Source organism: Lygodium microphyllum, chromosome 28 (genome assembly GCF_053477565.2).
Source record: "Lygodium microphyllum isolate KBCC chromosome 28, Lygodium_microphyllum_v1.1.10, whole genome shotgun sequence".
Taxonomy (NCBI): Eukaryota; Viridiplantae; Streptophyta; class Polypodiopsida; order Schizaeales; family Lygodiaceae; genus Lygodium; species Lygodium microphyllum.
The window spans coordinates 37,402,617-37,424,088 of NC_141162.1; the positions used below are offsets into that span (position 1 = coordinate 37,402,617).

General features: G+C 44.0%; 1 protein-coding gene across 1 annotated transcript in view; it reads right to left on the bottom strand.

Annotated features, from left to right (window-relative positions):
* Window positions 1-21,472, bottom strand: part of LOC148011360 (uncharacterized) — a 99,645-nt gene continuing 78,173 nt past the window's right edge. Inside the window, exon 27 of the mRNA XM_087670707.1 lies at window positions 1-102. Within this exon, the coding sequence (XP_087526833.1) occupies window positions 90-102 (13 nt within the window). The 3' untranslated portion in view covers window positions 1-89. The remainder of the gene's footprint in view (window positions 103-21,472) is intronic.

The window sequence follows — 21,472 nt, forward strand, 5'->3', positions numbered from 1 at the left end:
CTTGAGTCTTCAGCAGCTACTTCTTTCACTTGTTTTAGCTCTTTTGCACTTGTATTCACCTCTTTCCAAGGCTAAAAAACTTTCCCAAGCTACACATACATTCTACAGAACACATACAGAAGCATACAGAACAGTCACAATACAATCACAGAACAACTACAATACAGTTACAAAAGCTCTACAGAAGATCTATAGAAGGTTATAGAAGGTCATCAAAACCTCATAACTCATACTCAAACCATTCCAAACCATCAAAAACTATTCAATAAGCTTTCACAAGATCTCAATCTTCATCAATCCATCCCTCCTTACAGAGAGAAAACAGAACAAAACAGAAGCTATACAGAAGGTATACAGAACCAATCAGAACCTATCAGAACATCACAGAACCTCATATCTCCACTAATAAACATCATGAACTTCCAAAACATAATCAATATCATCCAAAACACTCTTAAACCACTTCCAAACCAATCAATCATCTCATAAAATCAACCATTCAGCTCTCAAAAACAACAAAAATCAAGCCAAAAAAACAGGTCATTTCAACACTTAACATATCCCCACACTTAATAAGGAAGCGTCCTCGCGACCCAAGAAAAAGGGAATACAAATTCATTCAAAAGCTCAACTTTGATCTTCAATAAATCTTCAAAAACAAGCCTTCCAACCACGACCCCAACTTATCACCTGTATCTGATATAAAAATACAACGAAAGGAAAACCCTTTATACATTAACACTTCTTATCAAACTAAAAATCACAACAAACTTGTAAAGGATATAAGAGGTTGCTTCTTCTTCTGCAACATCTTCAACTCTCCAACCACGACCCCATCACCACAATTCTCCAAAATGTAGCTCGCACGAAAGCCAATCCAATAGGAAACCACCACGATCTTATTACAGAAAGTAACTCACAACACAAACACTACACACAACATAACCATCTGAATGACTCCTCCAAAAAGAGAGATTTTATCATTAAAAATCATCCACCATACATTGGAAAAGGTATCAATGAAGATGATCCCTCTTGAAAGATTGGTGATTTCGGAAACGATCCATAGATAAAGATTCATCTACAAATGTTTTGGGAGGATTCTAAAAAAACTACAAGCAGCACATCCTTTCCAACAAGACAAGGTATCTACTAGGCAAACAAAGGGCATGAAAATACAATATATCCAGTTGCTGGGAATCAATGCTCACATTGACATTCATGCACAACTTTGGAATAGGCTTTGTATCATGATGAGAATGCTTATGCATATACGCAAGATACCAAGCAAAATGAGCAGTTAATCTTACCGAAGGATCCAGAGACTGTGAATATTGGTGAGCAAAATGAATATAGTTCTGGTAGGCTTGACTGGCAGCTGTCCATTCCCCTGGAATTACTGGCCAGTTTATCTGAGGTCCTGTAAGGGAATCATTCGAGCTCCATCCCCTTCTTCGGGAAATCTGATGATCAAACCCGTCATAGTCAATAACCAACTGAGGTGGTTGAGATATAGAAGTGGCAGGAGAGGGAAGTGGAATAAGGAAAAGTGGATGAAGAGAGGGGTAGGTAAAATCATAAAAGGAAGAATAATTTAAAGAAGGAGTGGTTGAAAATTGTAGGGAATCACTTAAGAAGGGTGTTAACTGATAAATAGGAAAGGTAGAAGGTACATGAGTGGATGGAGAAGGACATGGTGGAGAAGGGAAAATACTCTATCCTCAATAAAAGAACCGTATGTAAAGATGGGAATTTGAGAAAAAGATTGAGGTTGGAAAAGAAGGGGTAAGATGGTGGTGGAATTGGATTGACAGAGGGAAAGATATATATCATAACGGTGAGCCATTTGTTGGTAATAAAGTAGGGTAGGAACAGAAGGTCCTAAGATAGATCTTCTTTGATAGGCATAAAAAAAGGTAGAATCAAACGGATTATATTTTGAAAGATAAGCTAAGAGATCCACCCGCAGTTGATTAGTACTCTAGACATAGGTAGGGACTGTGTTCTGTCATTGATTCAGGACCACATAATCAATCATGGTATGCTAGGAATTATCAAGGCAAGTAGCCACTTTGGAGAAGTAACTCTGAAACATGTCATCTATTCGCAACTCCAAATGGTTGACATACAAAACAGCTTGTAAAACCATGTCTCCCACATATCAAGCCATATCCACTTCATCTGGAATCAACAAGTCTCCTCGTAGATACATATATGACATCAACATGGTATCTGTCATGACAAAATCTTCAAACACCATCCTTACTACCTCTGTCAACAACTCAGGAGACCAAGCCCCACTCCAACCATCCTCTAGAATAGGAAGATCCATCGTGGAAAGCTTCATGTAGAAGGCCAACTTCTGTTGTTGATAGGGGACAAAGAAAGAATGGTCTAGTGGAATATATTCCTGAAACTGCTCAAATGTAGACCATAACAAATCCATTCTGGATTGCAATCTTTCCACTTTATCTTGGAAGAGAGGACACAAGGTAGCCTATCTCTGAAGAGCTGCCAAGTCCTGCTGTGAGAGAGAAGGGATCAAGGGAACATGAGGGCTTGGAGGAACAGACCGTGACTTTGCCAGTTGATCTTGCAACTGCTTGATTTGGGAAGCTTGTGATTCCACTGTGTCATTAGCAGTATGTAAGGCTGAAAGTTTGACATCTAAAAGAGTTTGGAACTCCTACACTTCTTTGGACATTCTCTCCTTCTCCTCTGAAAGGCTAGTAACCTCTGATTGAGCCTCTGTTAAGTGAGTCTTCAAAGAAGATATCTCATCTCTTTGGGTTGCAACCAGTTGGGTTTGTTGCTCCATCTGCTTAAAAAAATCTGCTAGGGTATCCTTAGCAGAGGCTAAGTCGGATGTTGCCTTATGCAACTGGTCCTTAGACCGTATCAGTTCTTTATAAAAGGAAGCGTACAGCTGTTGAACACAGGCTCACTGACAATTCAATGTAACTCTGAATGTCTTTACATAGGAAAGGAATGGCATTTCTCGATACTAGACTGTTCAGTGAGGGAACTGATATATCCAACAACCCTTCTCGATGTGCTCTGAACAGGTTATTACATGTGAGATAACCAGGAAGATCACTGCCAGAGGTAGCAGGAATGGGCACTGAAGGAAGAACTGAAAGAGCTTTATCCGCTACCCGCTTCAAGCGTTTGCGCTGTATGACCAAGGGAGGCGGAGAATCATCATCCTCTATATCAATGGGTTCTGACTCATCGAAAGGTGGAGGAGGAGGAACTGGATCAGATAGAGGAGGTGGAGGCACACTCTTCTGTAAACCTGAGTAGGTCAAGAAGGCAGGCAAGTACGATCCATAGGTGACATTGGTAACATTGCCCCTGGTGACTTTGACGAAATGTTGAACCATCTTAGTGAGGAGGTAAGTGCTCCAATCAATAGCTACTCCTTTCAACACCATCCTTGAAGCTGTGAATAGCTCTTTGGACAAGTAATGGGATGGCGTTTTTGCAGGCATAAACATGTCTTGGAGAAACTGACAGACCAACTTCCACACAGGATTAGTGATCATGGAAAAGGAAACTCCTGAAGAGTTGATCACCTTCTTAACATCCAAAATTTCCCTTGTCTGTTTTTGTAACAGCTTCAAAATCTCTTCATTAGAGAAAAGCTGGTGAGTGGTAACAAAGGGTTCACCTTTGGAGGGAAGAGACAGAGCCTTCCCTAGGCCTCGAGGTGTCAAAGTCATGGAAAGACCCTAGACCAGTCCCGACTTCTTGCTGTAGGAGGCCAGAAACTCATCACACATCGATGGATCCTCTGGAAGCAATGAAAAGGAGACAGCCACAAAAGCAGTGAGCCCCGCCTTCGTGAGAGGCTCAAAAGTGAGTAGGGAAGAGTAATCCCTACTGACTAGTGGGACATACTGGATAGGGGGAGGAGCGTGAGAAGGCGCCATTCAGATGGTTACACACACACCACAAGCACAGACAAACAAGGAGAATGCCTGCAAAGCAACAGACAAAAAACCAAGGATAAGATATCAACCAAAAATAGTAAAACGTGACTCGACCAACTATCCCCAAGCAAACCACAGCCTAGAAAAAATTCGACATGACCTCTAGACATATGCGACCGAAAGCTTCATGCTATGCAACATGCAAACACCCAAAACCCCGTATTAGGCAATAAAAGAAAAAAAAACTACACAACGTACCCTTAACCGTAACAAAGAAACTGAACCAAAACATAACCACAACCCACACATATCAAGACCACAACTTTTGATAAACATGTGTTGGCCATGGAGACAACTCCGAAGACTTCGCGTACCCATCCCACGAGACGAGTTCATTAAAAATGGGAAATTAAGTGCAGTGAGGGGGAATTAATTTAATGAAAGGTTCATTTTAATAAATTATTAAGAAATTGGTGAAATTTTTATTAAGTGATAAACCTTAAGAAGAAAACGGCGGTTCCTTCTTAAAATTGTAATTACCAATTATTAGGTTAAAGCGGGGCTTTAATCCAAATCCCGGACTTCAATACCCAGACTAGGTCTCTAAATGCAAGTTCATTTATTAAAAATTAAGGTGATGTGGAGCGTTTTTTTGCCAACGTGTGCTTTTGTGACGGCTGGTTCATTTTAATTAAAAATATTAAAGTGTCTCTTTAGCACACTTAGCGCGTGCTAAGTGAACGACGAGTTTATTTTTATTTAAAAAAATATGGTGTGTTTAGTGCGAGCGCGCGTGCCATGGCGGTGTTTAGGATTCATTTTTTGTTTGAATTAACCGTGGGTTTTGGGGTAGCTGGAAAAAAATAATAATAATATAAAAGAAAAAATACGTGGTAGTGGATGTATGTGAATGCAAAGAATGCGCTCTCCTCAATCCAAAAAATATCTGGATTTGTTTCGATATTTTTCAGGTTGTGTTTTGAATGAAAAATGATTTTTTTTATTTTTGATGAATTTAGGTGTTTTATGAAGTATTTTTACAGCTTGAAAAATATGCCAAAAATAAGTAAAAATATAATGGAATTGTTAGGATTTTTTTGTTGGGTATTTTTAAAAGATGTGGAATTTTAAAATGGTCTCTGAAATGTTTTTTCTCAAATTTGTAGGTTAGAAAAAAGAGTGCAATTTGCTGCAGAAATATGGAGGATTTTTCTAGATTTTTCTATAATTTCTTTCAGAATTTTAAGGGTGTTTGAATGTTTTTTTTTTCAATGTATTTTTTTTGTGGTTTTTTTTAAGGGTTTGCGGGTTTTGGAATTAAAAATCTGGGAAAATACCCAGAAATAGGCTGCGTGGAAGTTGCATGTCAGCAACCAGCTAACGATCTCCTGCACCCGCGCACGAACACGCACAATCAAACCCAACCACACTCGCGTGTGTCGCTGTCTCGAGGGAGAACAAGGGTTTAGGAAGGGTGGTTGCCTGTGGTTCAGCGGGTGAACAGTGGTTTATGGAGGGTGGCTTCGGTGGTTGGCTGCATATGAACCGGGGCTTGGTTGAGGTTCTGCGGTTCTGCAGGGGAACAGGGGTTTGGGTGGGGTTGTCTGCTGCGGGACTACAGGGTAGCACAGGGGGCTTACAGGGGGGTGAGTTGGTTTTGTGTGTTTGGTTGCAGGGGGAAGGGGGGCTTAGAGAGAGGTTGAGTGTGTGTGTGTGATGGGGGGCTTGGGTGGCTTAGACAGGGGTAGGGGGGTGGGTGTGTGTTTGTGGGGGGAAGGGGGCTGAGATGGGAGTAGGGGATTTAGTGTGCTTTGGTGGGGGTTGGGGTAGGGTTGGTGGGTAATGGGGACGAAGGGGGGCTTATATAGGGTAGGAATGGGTGGGTTAGTGGTACAGTGGGGGGAAGGGGGGCTTAGGGGAGGGTGTAGGTAAGGTGGGGTGTGTAATGGTGGCTGTGGGGGGCACGTGGAGGAAGAGAAGTCAACGGGCCGGCAAACGGGCGCAAGGCAGGTGGCAGCAGTGGCGACGGTCAGGACCTTTACGGCGGCACCTAGGCAGGGCGCAGCACAGCACGGCGTCAGCGGCGGCTGCACGGCGGGGGCGTTGGCAGGGCCAAAGGGGGGCATCAGCGGCCGTTAGCGGCAGCATGGGCAAGGCGCGGGCCACGGCACACCAGGCGGGGCAGGGCGGAGGCGTCCCACAGCGGTGAGGAGCCGCGACAAGGCGGCACGGGCGGCGTGGGGCGGGCGTCAGGCGAGGAGGGAGGAGGCCAGTGAGCGCGAGGGTCGTGCGCTGGCCCTTGGTCGTCTTGAGGGCCTTGTGGTAAGGGTCGTGGTGGTAGCGACGCTTGGGTTTGGCGCGCCACCATTTCTCACGAAGGCAAGGTTCCGCGGTTTCCTTGGGAACCGCCGAGTGGTCGAGAATTCTGTGGGCGACAGTAGGGAAGTGGTGAAGATTCTTCTGGCTGCTCGCCCGGGCCTCCTCTCGCCTGCGCCTGCTCAGATGATAATGATTACTCACAGCAGGTTGCTCGCCGATGTGGTGAGTGAATTTATAATGACTCTTGTCGACAGCGTGGGGCCACAGGCGACGCGGGCAGAATGGCGTGGAGGAGGGAGGGGAGGAGAGGAGAAGAGTAGGGGAAGGAGAAGGAGGAATGAGGAGGAGGGAGGGACACGCAGAGGGAGAGGGATGGAGAGAGGGAGGCAGTTGGGGTGGGGAGGGGTCGGGGTGGGGGGGGATAGGGAAGGGTGTGGAGGGGGATGGAAAAGGGTGGGAGGGTATGGGCAGGGGCCCATAGGTGTGGGTGGGCATAGGGGAAGGGGCAGGGGCCCATAGGATGGGGCGTGCCGGAAGGGTGGGGCGCCCAAAGGAGATGGGCAGGAGGCCCATGGGGAAAGGGTAGGGGTAGGGTTGGGTAGGGGAGCCCATGGGTAAAGAATGGGCAGGGGCCCATAAAGGAGAGGTGTACCCTCGTCCCGCGCGCGTGCGCGAAGCGGGGTAAAAAAATTTGCCGTGACGGAATCGGAATAGCGCCAGGAGGGCAGTACGGGGCACGCAGACACGATCGGGGCACGTTGAGGCGCGTAAAATCGAAAACCAGCGTGTTCAGGCGTGAGACAAGTTGCGCGAAAACACAAAAAATAAAGAAAAATTAATATCTCCCAATCCGAACATCAAAACGAAATGTCATAAAAACAAAAAGTGGGCAGGACGACAAGGGGAAGACAGGGAAAATGTGCAACGGACGTTCTGGGGGAAAGACAGGGCGTTCACGTGCAAAAAACATGAAAAACGGATCAAAAAATGCAATTAAAAATTAATATCGAAAGAGCCATGCATCGGAACGAGGTGCAAAAAAAAGGAAAATATGTGCAGAAAGACGTGCCCGACAATTCTATCACATCAAAACATAGTTCTGATTGAGATAAGACACGTTCACATGGGAAAAACCCAAAAACAGACCCAAAAATGGGATCGAAAATTAATATTGGACGAACCGTTCGCGTAAATGACATGCAGTAAAAAGGGAAAATGTCCGCAGAAAGAGGGGATACAGGGTTTTCATGTCAAAACGCAGTGTCGACGGAAGTAGGAGGGGTTCTCATGCGAAAAACACCAAAAATACACCCAAAAACACATTGAAAAATTAATAATAAATAATCCAGAAGTCAAAAGAGGGAGGAGGAAAAAGGAAAAATGTGGGGAAAGGCACGGTGAACACGGCTGTCAAATCAAATTGAAATTCCGATGCAAACAAGGCAGGATCACATGGAAAAATGTCAAAAAGACAGACACACGAAAAAGTCTTGAAAAACCGCGAAAATTAATATTGGACAAACGTGCATCAGAACGACACGGAGTAAAAATGAAAAATGTCAGGGAAAAAGTGATTGTCAGGGCTATGACGTCAGATCACTGTTCCGAAGCAAGAAAAGCGCATTCACATGGAAAATCAGCTAATTTGCACAAAATGCTTCAAAAATTAATAACTCGAAAACAGTGCACCGGAACAGGGGTTGGTAAAAAGGAAAAATGATCAGTTCACAGGGAGGAATAGGGCTATAAGGTTGGATGTGGACTTCGGTGAACGTAGGGTGTGTTCACATGGAAACACAACAAAATCAGGAAATGAAGGAAAACTGCAAGGAAACAGCCTCGAGGGTGGGTGGAACATAGACGAGTTGGGTGGGAAGGGACCTCATCAGGGTAAAAACAAGGCATGGCATACATGCATTAGCAGGTGGAGGCATATGCAGAGGGTATGCAATGTAGACGAGCAGGGACGCGTCCCCATACTTAAGACCTTAACGGATAGGGTGAACCGAGCAACAGGGACCTAGGACCACACAATAGACCATCCACTAACGTCCCCACACTTAAAACATGAACGTCACTGAGAAACAGAAGTTGTAGGGTTAGAAAAACTTGGCCCATATTGTAGAGAATCAAGGTTGATTGTCGATGGCACTTCCATTGTTGCTGTCGGCTGTAGGAGGTACCAAGGTTCACTCCAACACACGTCCTTCATGGCAGGGACCACACGACAGCACCCAGGAAGGTAGCTGGTTGAAGAAATCGCAGGAAATTCGTCGATGACGAGGAATTTTACACTCAACTCACAATCACTCATATGGAATGAAAGAACAGTCACTCGCCCCATGACTAATATCACTCGAGGAAGAATGATTGAAACCCATATCTCATACCCAGTTTAGGAATCAACAGGGGAATGGTGCAGAGGGAGTATGCCAGGGTGCACAGTTGATGGTGCATTAGTGCGTCTAACCCATCTGGCATAGGTGCAAGGAGGAAGGCAAGGGAGCCTTACAATGCAGTGTATAGAACAGGGTGATGTGTCTTGTGAAGACGGTAGAGACCCACCCCGTGGGTGCATAGGGAAATGGGAACATACTTGACTTCAAATGTCGTAACGTCCCTCAATCTCACCTCTCGGTAATCGATTGAAGAAACACCAGTCACACTCATCCCACCCTCTGTCTCACGCTCTGTTAATAGATACAGAAGGGCAGCCATGTCCTGAAACCCATTGATGTAATCCTCACGGTCACTTGTGCAAAGGTTGTATGCCTTGTGTGCATTTGATGGTGCAACTGTGCATCCCGCCCTGTGCTAGCATACGGTGCGAGAAGGAAGGCCAGGGAGCCTTATGGTGCAGTGCACAGAAACAGATCGTGCTTTGTGCATTGAGAGGCCCGTCCTGTGCGTGCAATACTTCATTCACACTTCTCACCTCTCATTTGATTTGAAGGGAAAAGATTGGTCACTCGCCCCACCCTCTGTCTCACACTCTGATAGATACAGAGGGCAACCATACTCACAACCCCATCCGGTTAGGATGAAAGCTCGCATCACTCGATTGTTTGTCAATGAAGATCACGTCGTTAGTTGTTGAAGAGGCATACCCAGGGAGGTAGCCATCAAATCGAACGTTGGGTTAGATAGGAACATGTCGTCTGCTAGAGGACAGTTAGACACTCTGTAGAGAGACCCAGGACACAGCGTACCAAGGGAGGCAGCTTCGGAATTGGATCCTGGGGATATCAATTGAGGAATCCACTTTCTGGACTGCTGGGTGTTGCCACCTTTTCCACAGCCAGCTTCTCGCCCAAGGGTGTTGACCACCTTTCTTGGAACGAGGCCTGCTATGACAGGGAATTGCTTCCTTTTCTCCCATAACAGTTTTTTTTTTTCTGTTTTTCTCTTTGTTTTTTTTTTCTTGTTTTCCCCTATTCCCGAGGGTGTCTCCACCTTTTCTCGAAGAATAGGTCGGCATGACAGGGACCTAAGTCCTTTTCTCCCATGATCGATATGTATATTTTTTTCTTTTTTCTTTTTTCTTTCTAATGAAGCAAGGGAATGGTGGAAATACCATGTATCAAAACCCACCTCGCCACCACTGTCGCTGGTGAAAAATGGAGGATAAGAGATCAAGGTTGGAAGATGGGGTTGAGGGGACAGAGGGTTGCATCCACCTCATCAAGAGTGGCTGAAGAACTGCTATCAGAAGTAGCATCATAAGAATGAGAGTGCCACGCCAATAGGGGAAAGGATCAGGTGACCATGATTGTCAAGATCCCCAAGGAGGGAAGTACTTCTTCAGACGATATCCATTGATCAGGAAGGGATCATCAGAGGCATCAACGGTCTGCACTTGGACAGAGCCATTAGGGTTGACAGCAAGTACCTTATATGGGCCCATCCACCGCAGTTGAAGCTTGCCTGGAAACTTGCCAAATCGTGAATCATAGGCTAGGACAAATCACCTTCGTTGAACTCCTTGTGCTTGATGAAGCTGTCATGGTAAGCCTTACGTCGAGCTTGCGTGGCTTCCATGCACTGTAGAGCCATCCTGCGAGTTTCGTCCAAACATTCCAGGTGCAGGAGACGGCATTGCAGTGACTCATCATCCCCCAAACGCTCTTTGATAGCCACTCTCAAAGAGGGTAATTCCAGTTCAACAGGGAAAACAGCTTCTGTACCATACACCAGCTGGAAGGGTGTCTGTCCTGTTGCTGCTTTATGGGAGGTTCTGTACGCCCAGAGGGCCTCTGTAAGTGGATCGTCCCAATCACGACAATGTGCGGCAATTGTTCTTGTCAGGATCGAGCAGAGGATGCGATTGGTGACTTCGACTTGGCCGTTGGCTCTGGGGTAATAAGGAGTGTACTTGCGATGGCGGATCTTATACAACTCTGTCAACTCTTCCATGACTTTATTAATGAAATGAGTGCCTCTATCACTTACCAGCTCTAAGGGACTGCCAAAACGGGTGATGATATTCTCGTACATGAACAGGGCCATGTTGTTACCATCGTCCCGCTTTAGGGCTTTAGGTTCACACCACTTTGTGACATAATCCGTACATACGAGGATGTATCGGTTCTGCTTCCTTCTGGTAGGAGGATCGATCGGGCCTACGAAGTCAATGCCCCACTTCTCAAACAGCTTTAAAGGAAGGATAGGTTGCAGTGGCATAGTGCTTGTCTTGGTGGATTTCCCCATTCTTTGACAGGCATCACATCGCTTACAATAATCATAGGCACCTTGTGAATGGTAGGCCACCAATATCCTGCTAGCGAAGCCTTCCTGGATGTGGCTTCTCCTGCAAAGTGGCCTCCACATGGCTCGTCATGGCAAGCCTTCAGAACAATCCCAATCTCAACTCCTACAACACATCTTCTAAGCACTTCATATTTGCCTTTCTTGTACAGTGCACTGCCTAGCAGGGTATAGGGAGCTGATTCTAACATAAGCTTCTTCCTTTCCCGACTAGAAATGCCAGGAGGGTATTGTTGGGTTGCCAGTAGATTGGCAATGTCTGCATACCAAGGAGTTACAGTTTCTACCAAGAATAGGGAAGCATCAGGGAGATCTGGATCATCCTACTCCTCGTCTGCAATTTGTGGTATACGCGACAAATGATCAGCCAGAATATGGGAACGACCAGGTTTGGTAATTACCTCAAAGTCGAACTCCTAAAATAGAAGGAGCCATCTCATCATTCGTCCTTTCACGTCTGCTTTGTTCATCAGGAAGGACAAGGCCTCGTGATCCACATAAAATTTAAAGTGGGTAGACATCAGATAGTGGCGGAACTTCTCTAGGGCAAACACCATTGCCAAGCACTCCAGCTATGTCACTGTGTAGTTCAGTTCCCTATCAATGACTTTTCGGCTTGTGTAATAGATCGGTAGATCCAGCTTTGAGGAGCCCTTCTGGCATAGAACTGCGCCTAAGCCTGCAATAGATGCATCAGTGTGTACATGGAACTCTTTCATCCAATCAGGAGGTTGCAGAATGGGTGCCTCAATCAGACACTGCTTCAGAGTGTTGAAGGCTTTGTCACATTCTTTTGTCCAAGTAAACTCTGCATCTTTCCTTAGAAGCTTGTGCAAGGAGGTTTCCTTTGTTGCAAAATGGGCTATGAACCTTCTGTAGTAACCCACATGGCCTAGGAATCCCCTCAACTGTTTGAGGTTGGTGGATGCTGTCAGAGCTACGATCTTTTCGATCTTTGCAGGGTCTGTTGATATCCCTTGTGCAAAGACGATGTGGCCCAACAGAACTCCAGAAGAGACCCCAAAGATGCATTTGTCAGGGTTGAGGGAAATCCCATACTCCCGGCATCGATCAAAGCATTGTTCCAGGTGTCCCCAGTATTCCCGGATCAAACTATAGACACAGAAGTCATCCAAATATACCTCAATAAAGTCGTATAGATGATTTTGGAATGCGGCCATCATGACTCGCTGGAAAGTAGCAGGGGCATTGCAGAGCCCAAATGGCATCACTCGGTAAGCGTAGGTCCCCCATTCTGTGGTGAAGGTTGTTTTGGATTGGTCTTCTTCTGCTATCTGCACTTGGTTGTATCCACTGAATCCATTCAGAAGGGAATAAAGCTCATGTCCTGCCACTGTGTCCAACAATTGGTCTGTGAAAGGAATAGGAAAGTGATCCTTCTTCGTCTTGGAGTTCAACTTGCAGAAGTCAACACATATACGAAGCTTGCCATTCTTCTTGGGTACCACCACGATGGGTGAAACCCATTCACTATTTGCCACTGGATAGATGAACTCGGCTTCCAGAAGCTTCAGTAGCTCTGCTTTCACCAACGTGGAATAATTCGGGTTCATTCGCCTCTATTGTTGCCGTACTGGCTTGGCATCAGGCTCCAAGTCAATATGATACTGATATATTGTAGGATCAATCCCCTTTAGGTCTTTGTATGACCACGCAAACACGTCCAAAGTCTCTTTCAACAAGTTGTACAAGGTTGACAACTCCTCTTCTGGTAGGCTGCTACCCATCTTCAAGTGGCGTTCAGTGCCATCTGCATCCACAAAAGTTAACTACCTTTCACCTTCTACTTCACGGATGAGGTCCCACGGACTGCTTCTGGATACAGATCCGACTCCTTCAAGGGAGTGGTGTCCTCATCCGATGTTCGACTAGAACCAACTTCTTCTTTTGGTGGAGACTTAGGTTGCCTCTAGAGATGTTGAAATGGGATTAGAGCCGTTTCGGGTTTGGTTTCAAGATTAGTTACCTCTTGGCTTGAAGACTCATCTTGTGATGACGCGTCCAGGAATGTCACATAACAGGGACCCTCTAATGCCTGTTGGAATCGTGAGACTGGTGCTTGTCGGAACGGTGCATCATCATCATCTTTTCTTGGCAAAGGTGGGTGAGGGCGGCATGAGCCACTGCTGAAAGATGGCTTGTTCTTCTTAATCCATTTCTTATACAGATTTTGCATATGAGAATATCCATTTACCAGACCAAATGGTACCCTCGCCATTCTGTCCCATAGCATGAGCTCCTCTGCTTCTTATGCTTCTGAAACTTCTTCTTCATATGTATCCTCTTCAGGTGGGATAGATTCTTCCATCTCGGTTTCATAACCTCCTTCTTCCATATCATCTCCATCCTCTTCTGTCTCTGCCTCTGTCTCTGTCTCTGTCTCTGTCTCTGGCTCTGTTTCTGTAGGATCTCTGTAAGAGAAGAACAGGTTCTCTGTTTCATCTTCTGCCTCTGTTTCTGGCTCTGCTCTGGCCATGTAACAGGGAGAGCAGTACATCCATGCTTCTATCTCACTGTCAGAAGTGATTTCGGAAATTGTTCTTGGTTCAGGCAGGAAGTATTCACCCATTGATAATGGCTTTGCATCTTTTGGGAGTTGGCTTACAGTATCCACTGTTAAGGAACATGCCACTGTTTTCTTGGGAAGGATCTATTTGACAACATCTTTGTCCACTGATGTTCCATCTATAGCCTCATTAGGGGAGTTAGAAGATAATTCCAAGGAGGTGGATCCATGTCCTTTTTTAGCACCATATAGTTTCAACACCACTTTGTTGGGTCCTCTACCCAAGGTCAAGGTTCCTTTGAACCAATCCGTCCTTGCTCTGGCTCCAAAAAGCCATGGTCTGCCCAGTAACAGGGGATAGGATGTACCATAAGAGTTTGGCTTCACCACCAGATAGGTTAGCCAATAATCTCTTCCAGTCACTGTAGTCTTCACATATGGGAGAATGCCCAAAGGCTTGATTCTGCTATGATCCGCCAGTCTGATGAGCCATTGGGTTGGTTGCACACCTTGTAGACCTAGATCCTTCATTGTCACATCCGTCATAATGTTCACTGATGAACCACCATCAATCAGTGCATTTGCAATGAAGCAGCATTCTATCCACGTGCCAGTCTCTGGGATACCCGGATCTAGAAAGGCGTTAGCCACGTCCACTTCTTTTACAGGCTCCGGAGCTTTGTTGGACTTTGTTGCTGTTGAGGGAGCAATCCTTAAGCCACATCTTCTTGTCAGTATACTTTTGAACATTTTTCGGTAACTGGGAGACAACATCAATAATTGTCGGAATGTGAGGTTTGGTTTAAAGGTATCTAGATCTCTAACCAGATCGTATTCCTTAATAGGATCCACTGGCTTCTCTAACCGGTTAGGGAATGGGGCAACACCCATTTTCATTTTCCTTGTTTCTTCCAACAGGGGCATCATGGGGACTTCTTCTGTCACTTGTGGCACCTCCTCCTCTTCTATCTCCTGGACCTCTGGTCCTGTCTCTGGAATTGTCTCTATGACTCTCTGTGGCACTGTAGTGCTCTGTACGGCACTGTCAGGCTCTGTTCTGTTCTGTTTTTCTAGTGGAAGATTGAACTTCATTGTTGTGGTAGGAGGATTATTTTCTTTCTGGATAGGTGGTTCCTTCTTCTTTGCACACGTGATGGCAGCAACTTCCAATTCCACTAAACTGGAGGTAGGCTCTTGGCCGGACTATCAGTAGCACTGTTCTTCACTGGGGCTGGGCTTGGACAGTCTTTTGCAGTGTGGCCTTCTCCTTTGCATCGACTGCATAAGGGCTTGTAATCGACTGACCTTCTAGGATTTGGACAATTTGGTGAAATGTGTCCCTTTTCTCCGTATCTGTAACACTCCACTTCTGATCTCTGATCACCGCCAGACTGTCTTCCTCTGTAACTTTGGGATGGAAATCATCTGGGTCCGAAATTAGGACCAAAGGCTCTAGGCTTGGGTCCAATATCCTGTGTTGTCATTTTGGATTCCAACAAGTTGAATCTTGTGTCTTCTTCCTTCCTTCTCCTATCATGCATCTCCTTCAGAGAGAAAATATCCTCTGTATGGTTCTTCCGTAAACAGTAGGAACAGAAGGATCCAGGAATGGTTGGTTTTCATGTACATTCAGTGGCTAAATGGCCTACTTGATGACACTTTCCACACCAAGTATTTGACCGCATCACATCTCTTCCTCCTCCTACCACATTGGATATGCTGGCGGTATTCACTTTCAGCGTCTGTAGCTGCTCTGTAATCACATCCATCAACTCCTTTTTGATATTTGCAACTGAGTTGGATAAATAGTCCTTCAAGCTTTCTCCTCCTAAGGTACTGGCAGTAGGGTTTTGAGGAGTCTCTGTAATCACTGCATAAACAGGCTGGGCTGGTGCAGAGGGGTCTCTGTTCTGATTCAGAGCTCCTATTTGAACTGTTGGCTGTTGGCTCCAGTTGGTAGGGTTCCACTGTTGCTTGCTGATTTGGCATTGGAAAAATTGGTTGGGACCATTGTTGTTGTGGTTGAACCATCATTTGAGGCATTGATTGTGGCCACTGTGGATTTGGTGCACTGTACTGTGATACTGGGGGCATCTGTTGGTAGGGGTAAGGGACAGTCCCTGGGACTGCATTTGGTGGGTACATCATTCCTGGCATCAGAGGAGGTAGGACTCCTCTTCCTGGATTCATCGCCAATCTAGCTTCCACTTCATCGTACAGCCTTGCGCCTTCTGTTGCAGCTTGCAATGTGGCTGGTCTTTGCAGCTCCACAAACTTACGGACTTCTGGTTGTAATCCTCTGAGAAACACCCCCTTCTGAATGCCATCATCTAGATTATGGTTAGTCCATCTCTTCAGGATGGATTCCATTCGTGAGACATAAGCTTCTACTATTTCTCCAAAGGACTGACTTAGGTTCATAAATTCCTCTCGCATCCGCTCTTCAAAACCTTCACGCCTAAATTTAGTAAGGAAGGCCAACTTCAGGTCGTCCCATATGCCAAAAGTTCCTACTACTTGTCTCTCATACCACTGAAACGCCGCGCCCTTGAAAGTGGCGGGGAATATTGCCAACCAATGCTCAGGGGTTCTGGCATTGTTAGCCACACATGCTACCATAAACTCTGCTACATGAAGATCGGGGTCTTCATTGTACTCTCCCTTAAAAACTCGCAATGGAACTACATTCGTTGGCTTGTCATCAATATTTCTAGGACGGATCTGGCTTGGAAGTGGACCTCCAACAGGAGGAGGAAGGGCTTGATGTGCCATTGGGACTTTTGTAAAGAGTTCCACAAGGACGTCAAAGGCGGCTTCTACTGCGAGCTCATTCTCAGCTTTGATTTTTGCTTTCTCTCTTCTCACGTACCTCTGGACTCGTTCTAACGCTTGCCTCTTTATTGCGTCATTCATCAGGGGGTTGGCTCCACTATGTTGTTAGTGCTCCACAGAGGGTTAACAGAAGGCTTCAGTCTTTGGAGGACTGTCTTGCCAACATTTCTTCTATTTCTTCCTTTTCAATGTCTCTGAATTCTGCTTTCATGCCACTGCACAGAGGAAGATATTCGATTTTGAAGGTGTCAAAATGCATACGTCTAAGCATTGTGGTGGTGCCATCATCATAGTAATGCCAGCTTCTGATGGTTTCAACAGTGTATGTTGTAAAGAACACTCTGTCTACCAACTTCCAGTGGGTTGCTAATTGAACAAACAGAAGATTATCAGTGCACCAAGCATCCCATGTATCTTGCTGTTGAGCATCCACGAACAAATTCCAACTCTTTTCCTTCTTGTCTCTGTGAACCTCCACAGACAAAGACTCCTGAAGCTTCTTCACAATCTCCCACTTGATGATGTCTGGAAAATTCTCAATGAATGCCAAATCTTCCATGTATGGTCATTCTCTCTGTTTCTGCTCTTCGGTTTGTTCCCAAACAGTTTGCCACCAAGATGCAAGTTTCTGTTGCTTCATCAGGAAGAGGAAACTGTCCACCACATAGAGCATGCATCATGATGGTGATGTGTTTCCGCCATTGCGGGATAAACTTCTTATGGAAAGTGGCTTTGATTATGAGAAATTCCAACTCTTCAGTGGAATAAGGAACTTTACAAACATCCATTGAATTCTTCTCTTCTTGGCAATGCCATTTCCTTCATTTTCAGCCTCTTCTGGTGCTTGTTGATGGCAAGCTTCCCCGGCTGCGCACCAAAAACATGGAGCCCCAAGAGGAACACCAAGGAAAAGGAAATTATCTTGCAAGAAAATCTATCTTGTAACATCAAAAAGCTTTTTTTATTAGGTTTTATATTATCACAATGAAGAAAAGAACACCAGGCATAACAAATCTTCATGCAGCATCATGTAGATCTCCCACGGATTTGATAGAATCAGCCATATTCTTCAATATCTTCATAAAATCCATCAATAGAACAAAGAAAGAAAAGGAATACACCATCTTTGAATGGAAATACATCACATAGTATTCATCTTCAATATCTTCATAGTCTTCTCTCTCAATCTCTCATATACAATTACATTGTTTTAATAGGATTGACTATCTCTGACTCTCTCTCTCTCTCTCCATCAATAATACATCATATTCTCACTACAATCTCTCATAATCACCCTCAATAATCCTTCTTAGGTCGTGGATACCCCTCCCAAGAGGTATGTCTGATATGAAGAGTCACCAGAGCCACTACAGTGTCCTTTCATAGCTCACTACTGTCACTTTACTCCAGTCTTCACTTGAGTCTTCAACAGCTACTTCTTTCACTTGTTTTAGCTCTTTTGCACTTTTATTTACCTCTTTGCAAGGCTAGAAAACTTTCCCAAGCTACACATACATTCTATAGAACACATACAAAAGCATACAGAACAGTCACAATACAGTCACAGAACAGCTACAGTACAGTTACAAAAGCTCTACAGAAGATCTACAGAAGGTTACACAAGGTCATCAAAACCTCATAACTCATACTCAAACCATTCCAAACCATCAAAAACAATTCAATAAGCTTTCACAAGATCTAAATCTTCATCAATCATCAATCCATCCCTCCTTACAGAGAGAAAACAGAACAAAACAGAAGCTATACAGAAGGTATACAGAACCAATCAGAACCTATCAGAGCATCACATAACCTCATATCTCCACTAATAAACATCATGAACTTCCAAAACATAATTAATATCATCCAAAACACTCTCAAACCACTTCCAAACCAATCAATCATCTCATAAAATCAACCATTCAGCTCTCAAAAACAACAAAAATCAGCCAAAAAAATAGGTCATTTCAACACTCAACAAACACTCCTTCTCATGCTCAAAAAGGGTGATCAAAGAGAGTGAAAGGAAGGCTCTAGTCTTGACCCAAAGAGTCCCACCCCAATGAGATTAAGGCATTGTGCCAAGGGTGTCCCTCCGGACTACTCAAGGACCTAGGAGGATCATGGAGGTGATGGATATTTTGTTTGAGCTGCCCAAGAGGTCACCCCAATGAAAATCAAGACATTAGACCAAGGGTGTTGCAACGGATTGCTCACAAGCTTGCAATGATTGTGAAGGCAATGATTTTTGTTTGGTGGATGTTTGTTTGTTTGACTTGGCCCAATAGTTCATACAAAAGTGAGACTCAAAGTACAAAACCACAATCAAGGGTGTGGATGTAAAGAGTAGATGAGGGTAACTGCCTAACTAGTGTGGCAGTTGCTTGGGATCTTGTATGAGCAATGAATGCTCATAATGCTCCACTTGATGAGATAAAAGGATACATGATGCTCAATGCATGGTTTTCCATTTGGAAGAGTTGAGTTGGAGAAGTAGTCACTATGGTAGTATCATGTTTTAATTTGAATTATATATAAGGGGCCATGAAAATGCACATTCGATTCAAATTTTAGATTTATAGAGGGGATATAACTATTGCCTTCAAAATTCACAAAAGGGATATATAAAATGGTGAAAAAAAATTAAAAAGGGGTTTTTAAAGTATCCTTTGAGCGCATGTTATATAGTGTGCTTCTATAGGTGACCCCCCGAGAGAACCATGAAGATGTATTCATATGAAACCTTATCTCGCATGATGGAGTCTGTCATCATACCTGAAAGTTTGTATACACCTGGTACATCTTGAAAGTTGGAGATGAGTTCTTATATAGCTAGACAAGAAGAGCTCTATGAACAACCAAGAGACAAGTCTAATCAAACAAGACCTACCTCTACCCATGACCAATATTCAAAGCCAAAGGGTAATAAAAAGAAGCACAAGTATCTCTCACCCTCTGAGATACAAAAGTATAAAGAGGAAGGAATGTGCTTTCTTTGTGGTGAGTTAGGGCATATGAAGCCTGATTGTCCTCACAAAAGGAAGGAAGAAAATGTGATTAAAGATCCTCCTTTGCCATCCTCAAATTCTATTCTAGATGTGCAAGCTAACACTCATTCAAATGAGAAGAAGAGACAACTGTTAAAGGGTTGGGGGACACTCAACAATCAATGATTTTTTATACTCTTTGATCTAGGGTTCACAAATAATTTTGTGTCAGCAGATATTTTTGAAAGGCTACAAATTCCACCGGATCGTTTGGGAACATCAATTGAATCAGGTTTGGAATTTGAAGGACTTACAATCAATTCTACTCTTATCTAGGGGAAGTTGAATCCTGGAATTGGGGATTACCACGACCAAGAATCTTTTCTACTTGCACCCATTGGTAACTGTGTGTTATCTTAGGTATGCCTTGGCATTACAAGATTAGACATCTTCCCAATTTTGTTAAGAAGACCCTTACATTTCAATTCAAGGGTCAAAACATAGTATGCATTGCTGATGTTAGAGATTGGCCCGTGCCATGGTTAGTCATGCTAGCATTTCTAAAGAAATGAAGAAAGCTATTTCTGCATACATGATTTTTGTGAGAGAGTCAAAAGAAGCTAATGATTCAAGGGCGCTTGATGCCTCTAATGAACACACAATACCAACTAATGCTTCTAAGTCTCAGATTTAAAAGGACCCCTCTCCTTAATTGATCAAGGTAGACATGATTTTGTTAAAAAATATGAAGATTGTTTTGGTGATTCACTCCCAAGAGAGTTACCTCCTAAGTGCCCGAAAGATCACACAATTTATCTTATCCCAAGCAGTTCACCACCTAACCAACCGCCTTATCAAGTAAGTGCAAGTCAGCAAGAGGAGATCCTAAAACAAGTAAACGAATTGTTGGAAAAAGGGTTAGTTCAACCCAGCTCTTCTCCATATTGCTCTCCAGTCTTACTTGTTCAAAAGAAAGACAGTTCTTTTTGTATGTGCATAGACTACAGATCTTTGAACAAGATCACAATGAAGAACCATTTTCCTATCCCAAGGATAGATGATAACTTGGATAAGTTGCAAGGGGCTAGTATCTTTAGTCTCATTGATCTCAAGAGCGGCTATCATCAGATATGGATAGCACCTGAAGATGTTCATAAGACAACTTTTCGTACAATGTTTGGACTATACGAGTTCTTATTCATGCCATTAATACACCCGCCATATTCAATCAATTGATAGAGAGAATTTTCAGACCTCACTCAAAGTTCACAAGTGTCTTCTTTGATGACATTTTAATATTTTCATGGTCTAAAGAAGAGCATAGAAAACATCTATCTATTGTTTTTTAAGAGCTTCCCAAGCATAGACTACAGGTCAATGCTAAGAAGAGTAAAAATTTCCTTTCGAAAATTCATTACTTGGGCCATATTGTTTTTCACAATCTGGTGAGAATGGATCCTGAGAAGATTCGAGCCATTGTTGAATGACCTACACCTACTTATATACATGAAGTTAGAAGTTTCTTGGGCCTATGTTCATACTACAGGAGGTTCATACAAGGTTTTGCGTATGTTGCATCTCCTCTACATGATCTTACTAAGAAGCGAATGCCTTTTCGCTAGGGATCAAGGCAACTACAAGCCTTTGAAAGAATTAAGTTTCTTGTGACTCAAGAACGAGTTCTCATAGTTTTGGATCTTCAAAAACCTTTTGAAGTTCACTGCGATGCTTCTGGTGATTGCATTGGAGCTGTTCTTAACCAAGAGCATCATGTAGTAGCATTTGAGTGCTGACACCTCAAGGACCATGAGCTACATGCTCTAGTATATGAGAAAGAGCTTATGGCGGTGGTAAATGCTCTTCAAGTATGGAAACACTATTTACTTGGTGCAGATTTTGTTATTAAAACAGATCACCAAAGTCTAAGATACTTCCTCACTCAGAAGAAGCTCTCAGAGAAACAGATGCATTAGGTAAATTTCTTATCTATGTTTCACTTCCAAATCCTTCACACATGTGAAACTAAGAATGTGGTAGCAGATGCTCTATCATGGTGACCTCAAGTGAATGCAATCACAACTAAGAATGTGGTAGCAGATGCTCTATCATGG